We start from the raw sequence: 16,547 nt of genomic DNA on the forward strand, positions 1-16,547 counted from the left end.
TTACAGTAGTTTGTGACCAGCCAATCTGTCCATACTTATTATACCATTATACTATACTTAGTTGACTGGGGTCCCCGAGGATCTATAATTGGTCCTCTATTTACCAAATCTCTTTGCCGGAAATAACTGGTTCTAAATCTCAGTTCTAATCTTCTACATCTAGCCGGTTCATGTGATTAATTCCTACCTGGTTCAGGTATTAGCAATAAGTTCTGGCTTCCCAGTCTCACATCTCACTATGAAGTTGCACAGGTGTGCTTCAGAATTATACCTGTATGTGAATTAACATTATTCCTAATTACACTTTTAAATATTGTTGCTGTCAGGCAACGATATTTACATTATTGTGGGCTCGCTGAAAGCGAGCACATGTATATTATCTTCATTATTTATCTATCAGTCAAGTTCTCCTCAAAATTACGTAGTCTATCAGTCAAGTTCCCCTCAAAATGACGTAAGCCACTGCCTTTGTACCGACAGTACAAAGGCAGGGCCCTTAGCCAATGAGCAGTTATTCTAGTTTATTTATAATACCTTGTATCTCCATATTTCAACTGTTTTGTCATAAATTAACACTCTACTTCCTCATATGTCGCACAAAAGTATTGAAAATAGCAAATCTACAAGCTCACAACGCCTCACATCCCGAGGCGTTGTGAGCTTTTAGATCGTCTATTTTCACTATTTGAATTGTTTTATAAAAAAGGAACGGTTTTGGACACAGCGGTTTTTACCCGACACAGCGATGATATTTTTAGTGTGCTCTCTAAACAGTCCTATACAGTGATCTCTTCTATATATTTTCCTTCAGATGATCTACCAGCAGCCTAACCCTGGTGTTCACTATGAGTACACCCTCCCCTCTGAAAACCCACTTGGCCCCCAGCAGCCAAACCACCGACCAGACGGTAAGACTACACCTCTATTTGTCAATACATACAGCCGTGATTCTTTTTAATCAAACCTTTTTCAACCCCCATTTCATATGATATTTAAGCGGTGGTGCGGAGCCGCTCCAATATGTGACTTTGTGTGTATGTACGTATACCTATCCGTATGTCCCTTTTCTGATTGGACAATATAATGGATTAGAGGATTGATCGAGCTTCATGTGACATCACATCACAGTATATCATTTAAATAGACCACCGAAGTCACTGCCGCTAGATGGCGCTATTATCCAGGTTCACATTGTTATTTTTTGTATTGATTTCCCTTTAGGTTAGATTGCCTCATACAAGAACTGTGTTCCAAAAAATTGTGTTCCTTTTTTATTAATATCACGTAGATGTTTTTCTTTTGGTACTTTAAATAGCAATAATGAGGCTATGAAAATGACATGGGGTGGGACTTTTTTCCCATTCACTTCCATTATAAAAAATATTCTTCCCTGGCTTTGTTGTCCCACCTAGTAACAGAACGACATGGGGTGGGACTTGACAAAGAGTGAATTGTTTAGGAAACAGTGCTTGTGTGGGAGGGCTCCTTTCACACTGTTTCACAAAGCGCAAATCACTGTAGGACTTGGCCATACGAAATGTTTCAGCCTTGATATTTAACTTTGCTTTAATCCATGCATCCATGATCATCTATCTATGCATGTTGCTACTGCATCACCGTGCTTCATCTCCTGTATGTCTTCACTCATCAGGAAACACCCTGAACGGCCAGGGAGGGGGGTACAATCACCACGAGGGGGGATACAACCCAGCTGCAGGTGGACGGTACCCCCCGCTTGTCCCTGACAACCAGGTCCCAGCCATACAGCCCCCCCGACGCCAACGAGACTACAACTGGAAACTGTCTGGGGCTACGGAGTGCAGCGCCTCCTGTGGCAGAGGTCAGAACTGCAGAAATGTACTTGTTTTCCAAATCACTGCATTACTGTAATCTGACAGTGTTGGTACTCAATCTTTTTTTTTTCCTTTTCTTTTTTTACAGTTTGTCACATTCACGTACAAAAATTCACAGGGTCAACAACATTACAACAGTTTAAGTATCACATTTTAGTCCATATTAAAGGGATATTTCACTTAAAAAAAAACCTTTTGTCATTTTATCGTCTAATCAGGTTTTTGGAACACCCAGGACAGTTTTTGAATTTCTTCATTCAGTATTTAGATATTTGATATTCATTTCCCCCCATTTCCCCCCTTCCAGGACCTTCCTATACAAACCCATTATAACTTCAAACTCCATTTTAACCATGATAGATTCAATGAAAACAACTGTCCTTTTTTTGGTGACTCCTGACACCCTCCAAATACGTGAGCAGGCAGTGTTTTTTCGATAACATTTTTCATTTATTTTTTATAATCTTTTATTGTATTTAATAGTTTTAATTTCCCCAAAAGATGAATATAAATCAATGAAAAATGTTATAAAAAAAACATGGCCTGCTCATGTATTCGGAGGGTGTCAGGAGTCACCAGAAAAAAAGGACAGTTGTTTTCATTAAATCTATCATGGTTAAAATGGAGTTTGACGTTATAATGGGTTTGTATAGGAAGGTCCTGGAAAGGGGCAAAATGGGGGAAATTAATATCAAATATCTAAATTCTGAATCAAGAAATTCAAAAACTGTCCTGGGTGTCCCCAAAAGACTGATTAGACGATAAAATGACAAAAAGTTTTTTTGAAAGTGAAATATCCCTTTAAATGTTCGTGGTGTCATTTTGTTGGGTTCCATATTCAGTCCATTTCTCCCATTTCTCAAGGAACAGTTCTTCTTGTATCCTGAGTTTGTGTGTAAATCGGTACTCATATGTTTTACTTATTAAGTGAACGTATCAATTTCTGTGACCGCCCCGGTCACAGAAATCGCATTTCATTCCTCTGCTGAAATCAAATGAAATGCTATTCCCGCGACAGGGGTGTTCACCAGGCTATAGGTTGTTAAAGGGTTCAGGTATGAAGATGTCTACCCTCTGATTGGTTGTTACAGGGTTCAGGTATCCCATCTTTGGCTGTGTGCACCGTGTGAACCATGAGGCGGTGTCTGATGCGCAGTGTGACAGCACCACGAGGCCCAGCCCCCAGGAAGAGCCCTGTAACCTTCAGCCTTGTCCAGCCTTGTAAGAGCTTCCCACCTCTCACTACCTTCTGTCTCCCTCGTACTGTATGGCAGTGGTTCTCAACCTTTTCAGGCCGCGACCCCCAAAATGATCATATTTTAACTGGGGACCCCCCCACCCTGACGAGCACTAAGAGTTGAGGCATTACATTTTGTATTTACGGTTCTATTGTTTTATACGCCTCGCGTTGCGAGGCGTTGTGAGCATGTAGATCTGCTATTTTCACAATTTCTGCCTCTAATATTTGACAATTTGGCCAAAGTTTAATTTGTCATTTTAATTTAGAGGTATTAAAAACTCCTTAAAACGTCACTTTGGAAATGTGCAGATACCCTCTATACACGTAGACTTTATGTTGGTTTGTGTACTGTTGAGTGAGAAAACAATTTTTCACATTAAGTTAATCATCTGGGGAACCCCCAAAATAATTTGGGGACCCGCCTGGGGGTCCCGACCCACAGGTTGAGAACCACTGCTGTAAGGCAGCGCTTCTCTCTAAAAAAAAAAGATCTGTAAGCAAACAGTAAAATCAGTGCAACAAGTGTCACAAAGGGGTCATGTGCACTGCTGAATACATCTAGCTCTTTTCTACAGTATGCCCTAGGCTTTTTTGATATGCACGAGGATGTTTGGGATGTGTTCTAGGGGATGGTCAGGGGTTTACAAAACAATCATCTGTTTAATTATGCTGTAAAAATACTGTATTTGCCTTTCTTCATAATACATGTTAGCATAAATGGGACAAAGACCGGAGTGTTCTTTTTTCATTGAAGCAGGCCATGTCTTGTGATTAAGTTGATAGTGGATACAAACCAAAGACCAAGGCTTGGCATGCTCTAGTTCACTTGAATGCCCTTGACGCACAACAGTGTCCTTGCCATCGACAGGGGCTGAATAATATCAACCAGATATGCTACCATCTTTGGTAGATTTCCTCAGTCAACATGGAGGTTGAGATCAATTGTTAACGAAGGACACACATCCAATCCCAGACGTTGATCAGGTACAGAGACAGACAAGCGAGAAAAGACAAAATTGCTCGCACACTGTCAGGCTCCAGTTTAGTCAGCATTTATTGCACCCACACAAGGGCGAGTGAAAACGTCACACAGGCGCAATGTGGGTGCAATAAATTCTTGTGAAAGTGGAGCCCAAAAGTCATTCTTGTTAAGAAAGAATTTACAGTAGCTGCGCAAGTTCTCTCAAATTGGAATTAACTTTAACACTGGGCATATAGACGGGTTTCTGGTCCACGTTACACTGATAAGAAGTAGATGCGTGCGCAGGGATCGGTACCAAATGAGCCAATGAAACCAGCGCTCCCCAAAACAACAGGTTTGGGGATTGGACGGAATTGATTACATGATACATTCAGCTGTGCATTTAGTCTCAATGTTTGTAAACAAGAAACCCGTCTATTGCATCACCAAACTCTCACATGTTCTACTCTGTCCACTTTCATTCAGATCTTATAAAAACACATTTTAGTTTTTTATGAACTTTAGAATTAACATGACCAGCACACAGACTGTTTCAGAGGATGCCGCATGGAAGGAAATGGCTACATAGTCCATTGTACCCGTCTGTACAATGAATACTCTGACACTGCTATACTGTATATGCTTGTAAGACTTTCCATAAATCGTACAGTGTCCACAAGGGGAGGAGATAAAAGAGTGAATGTGAATGTGCTGCTAACTAGGTTGCTCGGTAACCTCTAAACCAGCAGAATTCAGTTCTGTGCCATGGAGGTCAGCGTGAATTCATCTTTTCATTACAACCAAACACTATACTAGCTAACCCAAACCATCTGGTTTTAGCAACAGGTTGAAATAATAACCTAAATACACTCCAACCTCCTTGGCACGTAACGGAATACCACCTTATTCGGCAAGCTTCAAATAATTATATTAAAATCAGACAAAAACCCAAAACAGAAAACAGGTTCTTCAAAGTTTTTCAGGTTCCCAGACCCCCTGTTGAAGACCCCTGATAAACAGTAACAACACGTTTACTATTGCTGCAGTACAGTCAGTATTACAGTTTTATTGTATTGTGGTTGCTCATATAGTCTTATACGGTAATTAATGTTAGTGATCACCTCATTAAGAGAGGTATGTGATTTCCCCTCGCCATCCAATCATCACGTATCCATCGCCCTCTCTCTCTCACAACGAGCTCCTTGTGTTCTTTCCCATGAGCAGCTGGGACATAGGAGAGTGGTCGGAATGCAGTAAGACCTGCGGCCTTGGCATGCAGCACCGGCAGGTCCTGTGTCGACAAGTGTACGCCAACCGTTCCCTCAACGTCCACGTCAGCCGCTGTCGCCACCTGGAACGACCCGAAACCGCCAGTACCTGCCAGCTGAAGATCTGCAGCGAGTGGCAAATCAGGACAGAGTGGAGTGCTGTGAGTGCAAAATATATATACAGTACATACTGTATATCGTAGTTGTCGGGTGGAAACCTTGTATGTCTAAAACTGTTCATTTGTATTTATCATTTTAAAAATGATTTAAACTAGTGAAAACAGCCGATCTACAAGGTGCGAGGCGTTGTGTGTTTGTAGATCTGCTGTTTTCACTAGTCTTGTGCGACAGTCTTGTATGATAAAGCAGGGCTTTTACTTTATGAAAAAAAACATTTGAAAATCGGAGATAAAAGGTTTCTGCCCGACAGTGACGATATGCTTTATACTGGTTTTCTCAAGAGGTTGTATTCCTCCTGACAGTGATAATGCATACAGTATCTTCAGTTAAAGCCCAGGAAACTCCAAAATCCATTTTAACCATGATAGATTCATTAAAAACACCCATTTTTTTCCTGGTGACTCATAATTCCCTCCTAATACATGAGCAGGCCGTGTTTTTTTTAAATAACACTTTACATTTATTTTTAATAATAATTTATTGTATACATTTTTTTCTTCAAGTTTCCCAAAGAATTATTAAAAATAAATGAAAAACATGGCCCGCTTGTGTATTGGGAGGGTAGTATGAGTCGCCAGTTTGTAAACTTGTACATTTTTTGCGGTAAATATGGCATGAAGTTGCAGAATCTTTATAATGTTTATGCCTGCAACTTCTAATTTTATATATATATTTTTTTTTATGAATTCGCATTCCCACTCCGGCCATCTTTCTGTCAGATACATAGGGTGCGTTCGGAAATGCGCACCTGGTGTGTGCTCAGTGTAGTGAGTGCTGTGGGCGTGACGTTGTAGAGTGCATTCAGTGTGGCTTGTTTACGAACGACCAGTTAAGAGGCAGCTGTGTGCTTTTTCACTCTGAACTCTGAAGGTATACTTTCTGAAAAGCAGCAGTTGCTAACGTAAAGTTGATATTGAAAGGAGATGTAATTCATAACATTGGCATACCTGCTGTTATTTTACACGTTGACGCGTGTGAAACTATCAAGCCCAAACGACCAATTAAGCTGCAAATGCTGCATTTTGCGGCCATTTCCTCCATTGTTCACAGCTGAGAAGCGCTCGAGACATGGCCATGAAAACCAACCAATCAAAACACCGAACTGACGCACCACACCGTCAAACCCCAACTTCTGAGTAGAGTTGTTCAGTGCGCGCACTCAGCACTCAGCACACCGGTGCGCCGCGCACTGGATTTCCGAACGACAACGCACCAAGTGCACCGAATAAATGAACGACAACATGGCACACCAGTAACCTGACTTTCGCCAGATGGTGGCAGCATTGCGTTGCATTGCTTTACCATCTGGGCTCGGTCCGGCAGAGTTGATAACACTCGTAAAGTCCCGGGCCGGACCAATCAGCGGCAGCTATGGGCGGGCTCTGAGCGGCTCTGAGCCAATAGAGTCTGATTGCAGACCACGTGCAGGCCCGGATTTATATGACATGAGGCCCCTGGGCAAGGGGAAATAAAGAGGCCCTCGTGCACGCGCAAAAATTCCACCTCCGGTCCACCTGACCACACCGTGACCTCACCTTCGGACCGGCCCGTGCATAATCTGACTGTGTATCCTCATTGGCTCATTGGAAGGGTCTAAAGCGGATACAGAATTGGAGTTTGCGTGCATGTGTGTAGCCTATGTGTGTGGAAAGTACCGGATACATAGAGTGGGCGGGCTTTAGACTGCACTAAGCTTTCAGAGCAGCTACATGCAGTGCGGCCAGCAGAGCAGAAGCTCTCAATAATAAAACAAAATGTACTGTAACTAAACACAAATATCACTTTATTTGGATTGCAATACTTTAAAATGTCATCATTAAATTTACTCATTCAGGGTCTTTTCAAAATGGCTTCCAAGTTCCACAACGCCTCCCTCTCCATAGACTTCCATGTAATTCATAGTGCACGGATCATGCACGCCCATGCCTAGATCATGCACCACGTGTGTCCACACTGTTCACAGCTTTCAAACAAAAAAATCCGAATGGAAATCCGTTCAGGCATTCATGAGCTAGCAGCCATTATGTTTTCTTGAAATGTAAATGTTTGTTGGTATGGGGGTTAAACATGGAATTACGCGATTGCGATCATGCCTACTAAATTTTTTGAGGTCCAAAAAATTTTTTTTGAGGCCCCCCTCCCCTGAGGCCCCTGGGCTCGTGCCCACCCTAGCCCAATGGTAAGTCCGGCCCTGACCACGTGGAAACCCAGGAGGCAGATTCTGGGTGCAACGTCATGCAGACAGGCCAATATGAGTGGTTGGAGTTGGCACTCCCAGACTGTGACAGAGAGACGGCCATATCCAATCACCTACTATAGAATTTGAAAAAATGGCCCGCCCCTTACATCGGTTCTGCCGGAGCGAGCCCAGATGGTAAGCAATGCAACGCAATGCTGTCACCATCTGGCGAAAGTCAGGTTAGCACACCAGTGCGTTGAGTGCGCATTTCCGAACGCACCCATAATGAATGGCATACTAAACTCCGCCCCTCGCATAGCCAGGCTTACTCATCTGCCCCTCGCCCTAACAACAGATGACCATTTAGTACAGTGTAAGTACAGTAAATTAATTTGATTGGCTTATTGCCTACCCACAATGACATCATAACAATATTAGCAAATAAAATAACATTTTCTTTCCCCTTTTTTTTTAATGTCAGCGGCCTTTTAAGCTATTTACCAGACAGATGGTTGGTGTTTTTCCACCAAACATTAACTGAACACTCTGTGTAATTGCTGGTGGCTGGAAAGTGAGCCAAACTTCTTACATTTTTCCCCAAAAGGTTTTTCTTGCGGGTGCAACCATGCAGTAAAAAGTGAAACTTTTATAAACACTGCACCTGTAGTCCCTTCCTACGTTAATATAATAGTGCAGTGATTCTCGAAATAGGGGTTCGGGACCCCAAGTGGCGTCCCCAAATTATTTTGTGGGGTTCCCAGATGATTAGCTTAATGTCATTTTTATACACAGTAAACAAACTAACATTCATAAGTGTATACAGGGTATCTGCACATTTATAAAGTGAAAATGTCAGGACTTTCAAGACCGTTTACTACCAAACTGGCCAAATTGTTAAATTATTAACCCATTTAGTGCTCCAGACATGAACGGGTTAAATGTCCAGCGTGCCTCTCGCAGGCTCCATACGCAGCCATTGTCTTATTTTTGAAGGCCAGAAGTCCATTGCGTAAACACTTCCGGGTTGACGTCATGACGTCATTCAACGGAAGCGGTCGTCACCCCATGCCGTTGCTAAAATGGCCGATCGTTGCCTTTGTTATTATGTTATTGTAGCGAGAATCTAATGCCATCCTTGGCTTTAAAAGTGTTGTTTGGAGAAAATGGACATTAAAGATGAGATCCACCGTCGGCCTCCATGTTAACTCATTGAGTGCCTATCCCGAATTAGTTCGGGATATATGATCGTATCACAGGGTGCCTATCCCGAACAAGTTCGGGATATAAAAAAAAAAAAAAAAAAAAAAAAAAAATTTTTTTTTTTTTTTTTGAAAAAAATTTTTTTGAATTTTTTTTTTTTTTTTTTGGACCCCATCAAATCTGGTGAACATGATTTCAATCGCGATTTTGCATGTTCCACCCCCATACAACCCCATCTAACATACAGGGCAGCCATTTTTGTTTACATTACATGTAAAACATAAGGGCGATTATCTCAAGAATGCCTGAACGGATTTCCAATCAGATTTTTTTGTTTGAAAGCTGTGAACAAACTGCACAAATCCACTCTGGATTGCATTGGATTTTTCAGAGCTCATTCTTCTCTGTTTTTTTCCCATGCATGAGGTGTGCAAGGTTTAATCATGGCTAAGTTGACGAAAATAAGGCTTCTAAAATGCTTGGTAGCCAATAGCTAACTTCAAGCTAACTTCATCCTCTTCCTGTACATGCAGTCATGCACAAAGGAAAGTGTTCAGGCAAGTCATGGCTGCAGGGCTTCTGCATATACCAGCATATCTCTATGGGATTTTCTCTGGCCACTGGGCGCCCTCTAGTGGTGAAAGGGGTGGCACTAAATGAGTTAAGGGATTACTATTTTGTGCACGTGGATCCGTGATGATGATGAATCGGCGAATCCAATCGTGCCAGGACTTTCCAACGGACTGTAGGGTAGGAGAACCGGCGTTACTCTATATACAGTATTTTACGCGAGTATACTCAGGATCGGCACTCTAAATACTCGAGTATTTTTCACGAGTATACTCGGGATCAGCGTTAAATGAGTTAAGTAAGCAAGAGGCGAACATTGTGAAAATAGCCGATCTAGGCGTTGTGAGCATGTATATATGCTATTTTCACAGTATTTATCTGTGGAACCGAGTCACATTAAATGTAATACCTACAATTCTAAGTGCTTGTCAGGTCCCCAGTTCAAATATGTTTATTTTGGGTGTCACGGCCTAAAAAGGTTTGAGAACCCCTGTAACCATGTTGCCCGTGTCTTCCTATAGTGCTCAGTGCCATGTGGGCTGGGCCAAAGGTCTCGGGAGGTGCGCTGTGTGAGCAACGTGGGTGACTTTGTTCCTGATGAGGAGTGCAACATGAACCTGCGGCCCGGCGACATGGAAAACTGTGACATGGGTCCCTGTGCCAAGAGCTGGTTCTACACCAACTGGGGCGATAGGGTAAGACATTTCCACCTGTCAGTGAGGCAGTCAATCAATCAATCAATCAATCAATCAATCAATCAATCAATCAAACCTTTATTTATTGTCACCATAGTTCAGGATTGAAATAAATGTTATATATAAATAAATGTTATATAAATATATGGTAAATACGTATTGAGTCTTTTTAAGGCATTTATGCTTCATCCGGAGAATATAAAGTACTAGATTATCAGGTCGTTATGAAATGATGAAAATCGGTATGGTGATTGTGAATTACCACCCCCGCTGTTGGGCCGTTGAAGGCTGGATTGTGGCTGGGGAGAAGGGAACTAAAATCGGACACACTTGGTGGTGGTGCTCGCTGAAATGCGGTGCCGTGGCGGACAACCAGAGCGATAAATCATAGCGATTTTGATCATTTCAATGAATAAGCATAAAAGATCAAATAAGGAGCTGCCGTTTGAATCCAGCAGCAAGTGTATCCCCGCCCTAGTCCTTAGAACGGGCATCGCTCGTTCAGAGTAACTGTATATGGGCATGTTACATTTGTGACACCCACCCACAATCTAGTTCACCAAGTATGTGACTATTGTTGAGTTATATTATAAAACACAGAAAGCATAGGTTTGTGTACTAACTGGTAGGTTTTTTCAGGCACAACCTTTACTCATTTTTCTGTGCCCATCCATGAGGTACTGATTAGGATCACTGACTTCAGACCCCCATGTGTGCTTAGCTGGCCTGGGGTCAAATCCCATCAGTGCCTCAGCTTTCTTACTTTCTGTAAATAAATACAAGATGCAAACTCTTCATCCAAAAACAACTAAAAGAAATCCCTTTCTCACAGGGGATTAGATTTTTTCCCCACATACCCAGGACCTCCATTTTCCAATGCTATCTTTACTCCTTTCTTAAATAATACATACAGTATGTGTGTTTGTTTATCTAATGTCTACTTCTTGGTTTTTCACAGGGGCAGTAATTATTGTACGCTATGTCTCACAGCCGATCTGACTGATATGCTTGTATATTGAGATCTGTCGGTCCTTGTCCCTTTTATGCCCATATATGGAGATCCCTGATGTTTGATATATTGTTGAATTGATTGTACTTTATTAGAAGTTTGCATAGGAAAGAGTACAGGACTGTACAGTTCACTGATACAAGGTCAACTAAAAGGATGGTGCAAAATTCAGATATCGGCTATTGGTCAATATGATACATCGGACTACCTCTCAGAGAGACCAACTTATGCCTTTTTAATTCTCTTTATAAAAACTAGAATCTCTAGTCGGCAGCCTGGCCAACTCAGGAACAATGTAAATAGGGAATGAATGCCCCGCCCTTTAATGCAAACCCCATTATACCTGTTGTCATAGGATCCGTTTTGACCATCTGTTTGCCTGTGTTCATTTATGCCCATATATGGAGATATCTATCTGTCTAGTCCATGTTATGCCCATATATGAAGATCTCTGTATCTGTATGTCTGTGTCCCTTTTGTGCCCATATATGGAGATCTCTGCCCTTCGGGCAGCCAAGCGTACTCTAGTCGCGTGCCGGCCTACTCAGGAACGATGTAAATATCTGTTTGCCTGTGTCCATTTATGCCCATATATGGAGATATCATGCCCATATATGGAGATAGCTGTCTGTCTGCGTCCATTTTATGCCCATATGGAGATCTCTGTATCTGTCTGTCTGTGTCCCTTTTATGCCCATATATGGAGATCTCTGCCCTTCGGGCGGCCAATCGTCTAGTCGGGGACCGGCCTACTCGGGAACGATGTAAATAGGGAATGAATGCCCCACCCTTTAAAGCAAACCCGATTTATCTGTTTGCCTGTGTCCATTTATGCCCATATATGGAGATATATTTCTGTCTGCGTCCATTTTATGCCCATATATGGATATCTCTGTATCTGTCTGTCTTCATCTTGAGAAATAATACGCAGCATACTTGCTTTGCCACCCGTGGGGAATGATGCCCCTCCGGTTGTTAGGCGATCTCTGTAGAGTGCTCACAGAGATTTGTCGCATTTATTGTAAGATGATCAGAGACCAGGGATGTGCAGAGAATGTTAGAGAGGCAGGGGCTGAAATTTCTAAAAGGGCCTTTTGACGAAAATATTGAAAATAGCAGACCTCCAAGCTCACAACGAGTTGCGCTGCGAAGCATTGTGAGGTTGGCTATTTTCGATACTTGATACCACACTGAACTAAGCATTATCAAGTCAATACTGGAAATGTGGCATAACAGCGTGGATTTCTACACAGAGAGGGCAATTCTTTCAACATAAGATGCTGCTTTCAAATTCAGGAGAGTTTGGACATGGCAATTCTCTTGAATGCTGCCTTCAGGTATGGCATGGCATTTTCACCATAGTGAAAACTGCATTCATGGCACTTTTTACAGACTGGGTAAAAGGGCAGGGGCTCAAGCCCCCTTTGATGTCTATGTGTGCACGTGCCTGACAGAGACTAATCACGTCTATCTCTTTTCATAGTGTTCGGCTGAGTGCGGGATGGGTGTACGGACGCGTGGAGTGCTCTGCCTAACCAATCACGTCAGCAGCATACCCCTGGAGGGGTGTGGCCACGAGCGGCCCGCTGACTCGCAGGTCTGCAACAACGGCCCATGCGAGAGCCAGATTGAGTGGTTCACAGGTCCCTGGAGCCAGGTATGTACGGGGACGGGGCTGTCGCACCAAATTCTGGGCCCTGGGTACAAGGATTCACTGCGGGCCCCCATGAATGTATTTCATTAGACTGGGAACGCAATATTACGCATTATTTTGTGCTTTAACTATTGAAAAATAGCAGATATACAAGCTCACAGCGTGGCACCGAGTGCCGCGCTGCGAGCTTGTAGATCTGCTTTTTTTTTTTTATCGTGAAATGGTTTTTTGAAAAACCTATATTTCTATGTCAGTGGTGCTCAAACCTTTTCATACGAAGAACCCCCAAAATTATATGTATTTGGCCACGGACCCCCATCTCAAAACATTTAGTTCCAGGGACCCCCCCAGAAGCAAAATTTGAGTTACACATGTTCGTATATATACATATATTCAAAGATTTACACACATTTTCACAACTTTTCAAAAATATCAGATCTACAAACTGAGTTTGTATATCTGCTATTTTTCAATAGCTAAAGTATAAAATAATGAAGGCCCCTCCACCTTGGGCCGGTGGTCATGCCAGTGTCAAAGGGAAGTTATCTGTAGCAGCTAATTACACTGGGAGAGCATAGGTATTTTACAATTTTACGACAGATGTGCTGTCTCTAATGGTTTACATTTTGTCTTATAGCCACATATAGTGATAGACCGATTATGTTTTTTCAGTGGCCAATGCCGATGCCGATATGTAGAGAATAGTTAAGGCAGATGGCCGATTAAAAACAGAATATTGTTATTTATTTATTTTTGCAGCTAATAAAATACAACATTATAAGCTACAGTAACACAAACCTGAAACTGAAAACAATAAGGAAGAACTGCCCTGCCTGGCAGTTCTTTCCCACAAACTCACAAATCTACAAGTTAACGTGTGTTGTTAGTTAGGTGCACATGCTCATGGACATAGAAAGCTGTGGTGTTCTAAACTACAGATAGGCACAAATAAATGTTACCGATTGACAAATCACAATTTTATTATTATTATATTTGTTTGCCTACCTGTATCTGCAACCGATAAACATGAATAGCTACTCAAAATAATAATAATAATAACAATATGTCGTCTGGAGAAAAAAGCAAGGCCCAAAGCTGAATCGGCGCAGATTTGACCACTACCTACATGTATACCTGCATACAGTTATTACAGTACATGTATGTCATAGATGTATTTTGTTTTACTTAATCCGTTTCTTCCTGCATTCAATGTCAACACAATGTGCTGTAGTGTCCACTCAGCTGGCACCATGTACAACCATGTATGCCCATGCTGGTGTGGTGTGAACTGTATGTTCCAGTGCTCTGCAGAGTGTGGCTCAGGCAGCCAGCAGAGGGCGGTAGTGTGCCTGATGAAGTCAGACGAGAGCTTCTCCGTCATGCCCCCATATGAGTGCTCCTCCCTGGACCGGCCACTCAGCCAGCAGAGCTGCCGCCTCAAGGAGTGCGGGGCCAAGTGGTACCACACGGACTGGAGCGCTGTGAGTGACATCAGCCCACACCTCACTTCATACCTGGATTCATGGATTAAAGCAGGGGTCTTCAACGTTTTCTAAGGACCCCTTAGTTGAGAGAGAGATGAAGCAGGGACCCCCACAACCTCTTCAGAGATTCCATATAGTTTCATTGTTTGACAGCACGATCGATCATCAGTGTATTTTGGATTCATGTCAATGTGTGTTTTCAGATATTTAACCACTTGAACCCCCAATACTTAGTAAACTTGACCTTTCACTCTGTACTTAGCCTGCTCTTTTTCCCCGCTACACCAAAGCTCTTTGCCGAAAATAGCAGTTCTACAAGCTCACAACGTCTCGCGGCGCGAGGCGTTGTGAGCTTGTAGATCTGCTATTTTTGTCTAAAGTTCTCAGAATATGGACGCTAGGGTTCAAGTTAATATAAAAAGGATTGGAAGATTCGGAGGCCCCCCTGTAGTAACTCTGAGGACCCCCTAGGGGTCCCGGACACCCTGTTGGAGACTCCTGGATTAAAGTTCTCAGTCATTTGGATTCCGTAGAAGCCAGCATGTCTCCTATGAAATAATGCCTGTGTGCCGAAATGGGAGATCTACAAGCTTGTAGATAGGCTGGCTAGTCAGTTATTATTAGTCTTTGAAGTGGTTAAACTAGCAATAGAATAACATGTTTAGAAGCATCTTCCTTAAACATGAATGGTCTAAAAGAAATCATATAAGCAAAGGTTTGAAGCCACAGTCTGTGAATTCTTCAACTGCTTGGCTGTATGTAGGACAGCAACAACATAGGTGTAGAATGATACCTATACACATCATCATTACAGTCAATGAGATTCTATTTTTGCTTTATTTCATGTGGATTTAACATGTCTTGTATCCAGATTGCTTCCAGATAATGATTTGCACCTGCCATTTAAAACTTGTCCGCACTCTGCAGTATACACAGAAGGAAATCAGATCTGAGAAATGCGCTTGTCACTTTACTCATAATATTTACATCCTTCAGAAAGAAGCCAAACAGAACATTATCCACTGTTGGCTGAGTCATTTATACTAGTTTAAATTACAATGTTAGTTTGCCTATGACTTTTGTGTGCTCATTTTCTTTCATGTGGTTGTACACGTGGCTTCAATACACACTGCATTTGCTCTTGATTGCTCAATATGAACAAATGGATCTCAGTCTGACTATCTTCATTGTGTCTGGGTGCATTTACACCTGGCTTTTATGAATTTTAGCACTTGTTTTATCACCCATGAAGCATGTTGATGCCAGGTTTAATGGGGCCATAGGTTACTCTTGGTACAGTATATGTTTCATCTGTTCATATTGAACTAGCGTAAACATGTGAAGAGTGCTCTCTTTTACTCTTATTACTTACAACTCTTTTACTAATTCACCCTTTGTTAGCCTGCTGGTTGGTCCCTGACTGACCAACCAGCAGGCTCTATCTGCCTTGTCCCGCCCTGGTTCCGCCTTTTTTATGTTAAATTTGCTAAAACATGATCTTTGGAGAAATAAAAACATTTAAAAACATGCTGAGTCACTATACTGCCACTGAGCAGCTCCATTTTACTGAAACTAAGTTTGAAATTAGAATTGAACACACAGAATAACAATACAAAGCAACTGAATTAAAATGGTAGTGGATGGAGTGTCCCACCGAATGTCCCTCCAAGACACAGCAACCAATGGGTGTGAAGAGGGGCGGGACAACGGGCAGGACTTGACAAAGGGTGGACCGAAATGTCCACTCTCTGTGTCACTTTATATCACCTCATCAAAGTTTTCATTGATTCTGTTTGTCTTCTCTAATGTCTCTAATGTTAACCCTTCCAGTGCTCTAAGACGTGTGAGGGCGGGTTCCGTGTGCGGGAGGTGCGCTGTCTGTCTGATGACATGCGGTCCAGTGAGGCTTGTGAGGAGCATCTCAAACTACCAGCGAAGGAGGACTGCAACCCAGAACCCTGTATACCTCAAATAGGTAGACCCACTGCCCTGAATCATCTGCTTTTTACATATTTTACCACTGTAGAGCACTTTGGAACCTTGTTATTAAATAGTTAAATAGAGTGTTATTTAAGACTTGAATTACTCTGATTTATTTTATTTTGTTTCAGATGAGAATTGCAGAGACAAGTATTTCAACTGTAACGTGGTGGTCCAGGCTCGCCTCTGCGTGTACGACTACTACAAGACCACGTGCTGCGCGTCCTGTTCCCGAGTGGCCCACAGACAGTCCATCCACCGCAGACGCAGCTAG

General features: G+C 42.3%; 1 protein-coding gene across 1 annotated transcript in view; it reads left to right on the forward strand.

Annotated features, from left to right (window-relative positions):
• The window catches only part of thsd4 (thrombospondin type 1 domain containing 4), a gene marked incomplete at both ends in the record, with an annotated part of 77,068 nt that extends 60,521 nt beyond the window's left edge, over positions 1-16,547 (forward strand). Inside the window, 9 exons of the mRNA XM_080730133.1 lie at positions 812-908; positions 1,652-1,840; positions 2,945-3,074; positions 5,279-5,483; positions 9,973-10,146; positions 12,639-12,812; positions 14,111-14,290; positions 16,124-16,268; positions 16,405-16,547. Coding sequence (XP_080586259.1) covers positions 812-908; positions 1,652-1,840; positions 2,945-3,074; positions 5,279-5,483; positions 9,973-10,146; positions 12,639-12,812; positions 14,111-14,290; positions 16,124-16,268; positions 16,405-16,547 — 1,437 coding nt within the window. The remainder of the gene's footprint in view (positions 1-811; positions 909-1,651; positions 1,841-2,944; positions 3,075-5,278; positions 5,484-9,972; positions 10,147-12,638; positions 12,813-14,110; positions 14,291-16,123; positions 16,269-16,404) is intronic.

The sequence above is a fragment of the Nannobrachium achirus genome (genome assembly GCF_963921795.1).
Source record: "Nannobrachium achirus genome assembly, chromosome: 7".
Classification (NCBI taxonomy): Eukaryota; Metazoa; Chordata; class Actinopteri; order Myctophiformes; family Myctophidae; genus Nannobrachium; species Nannobrachium achirus.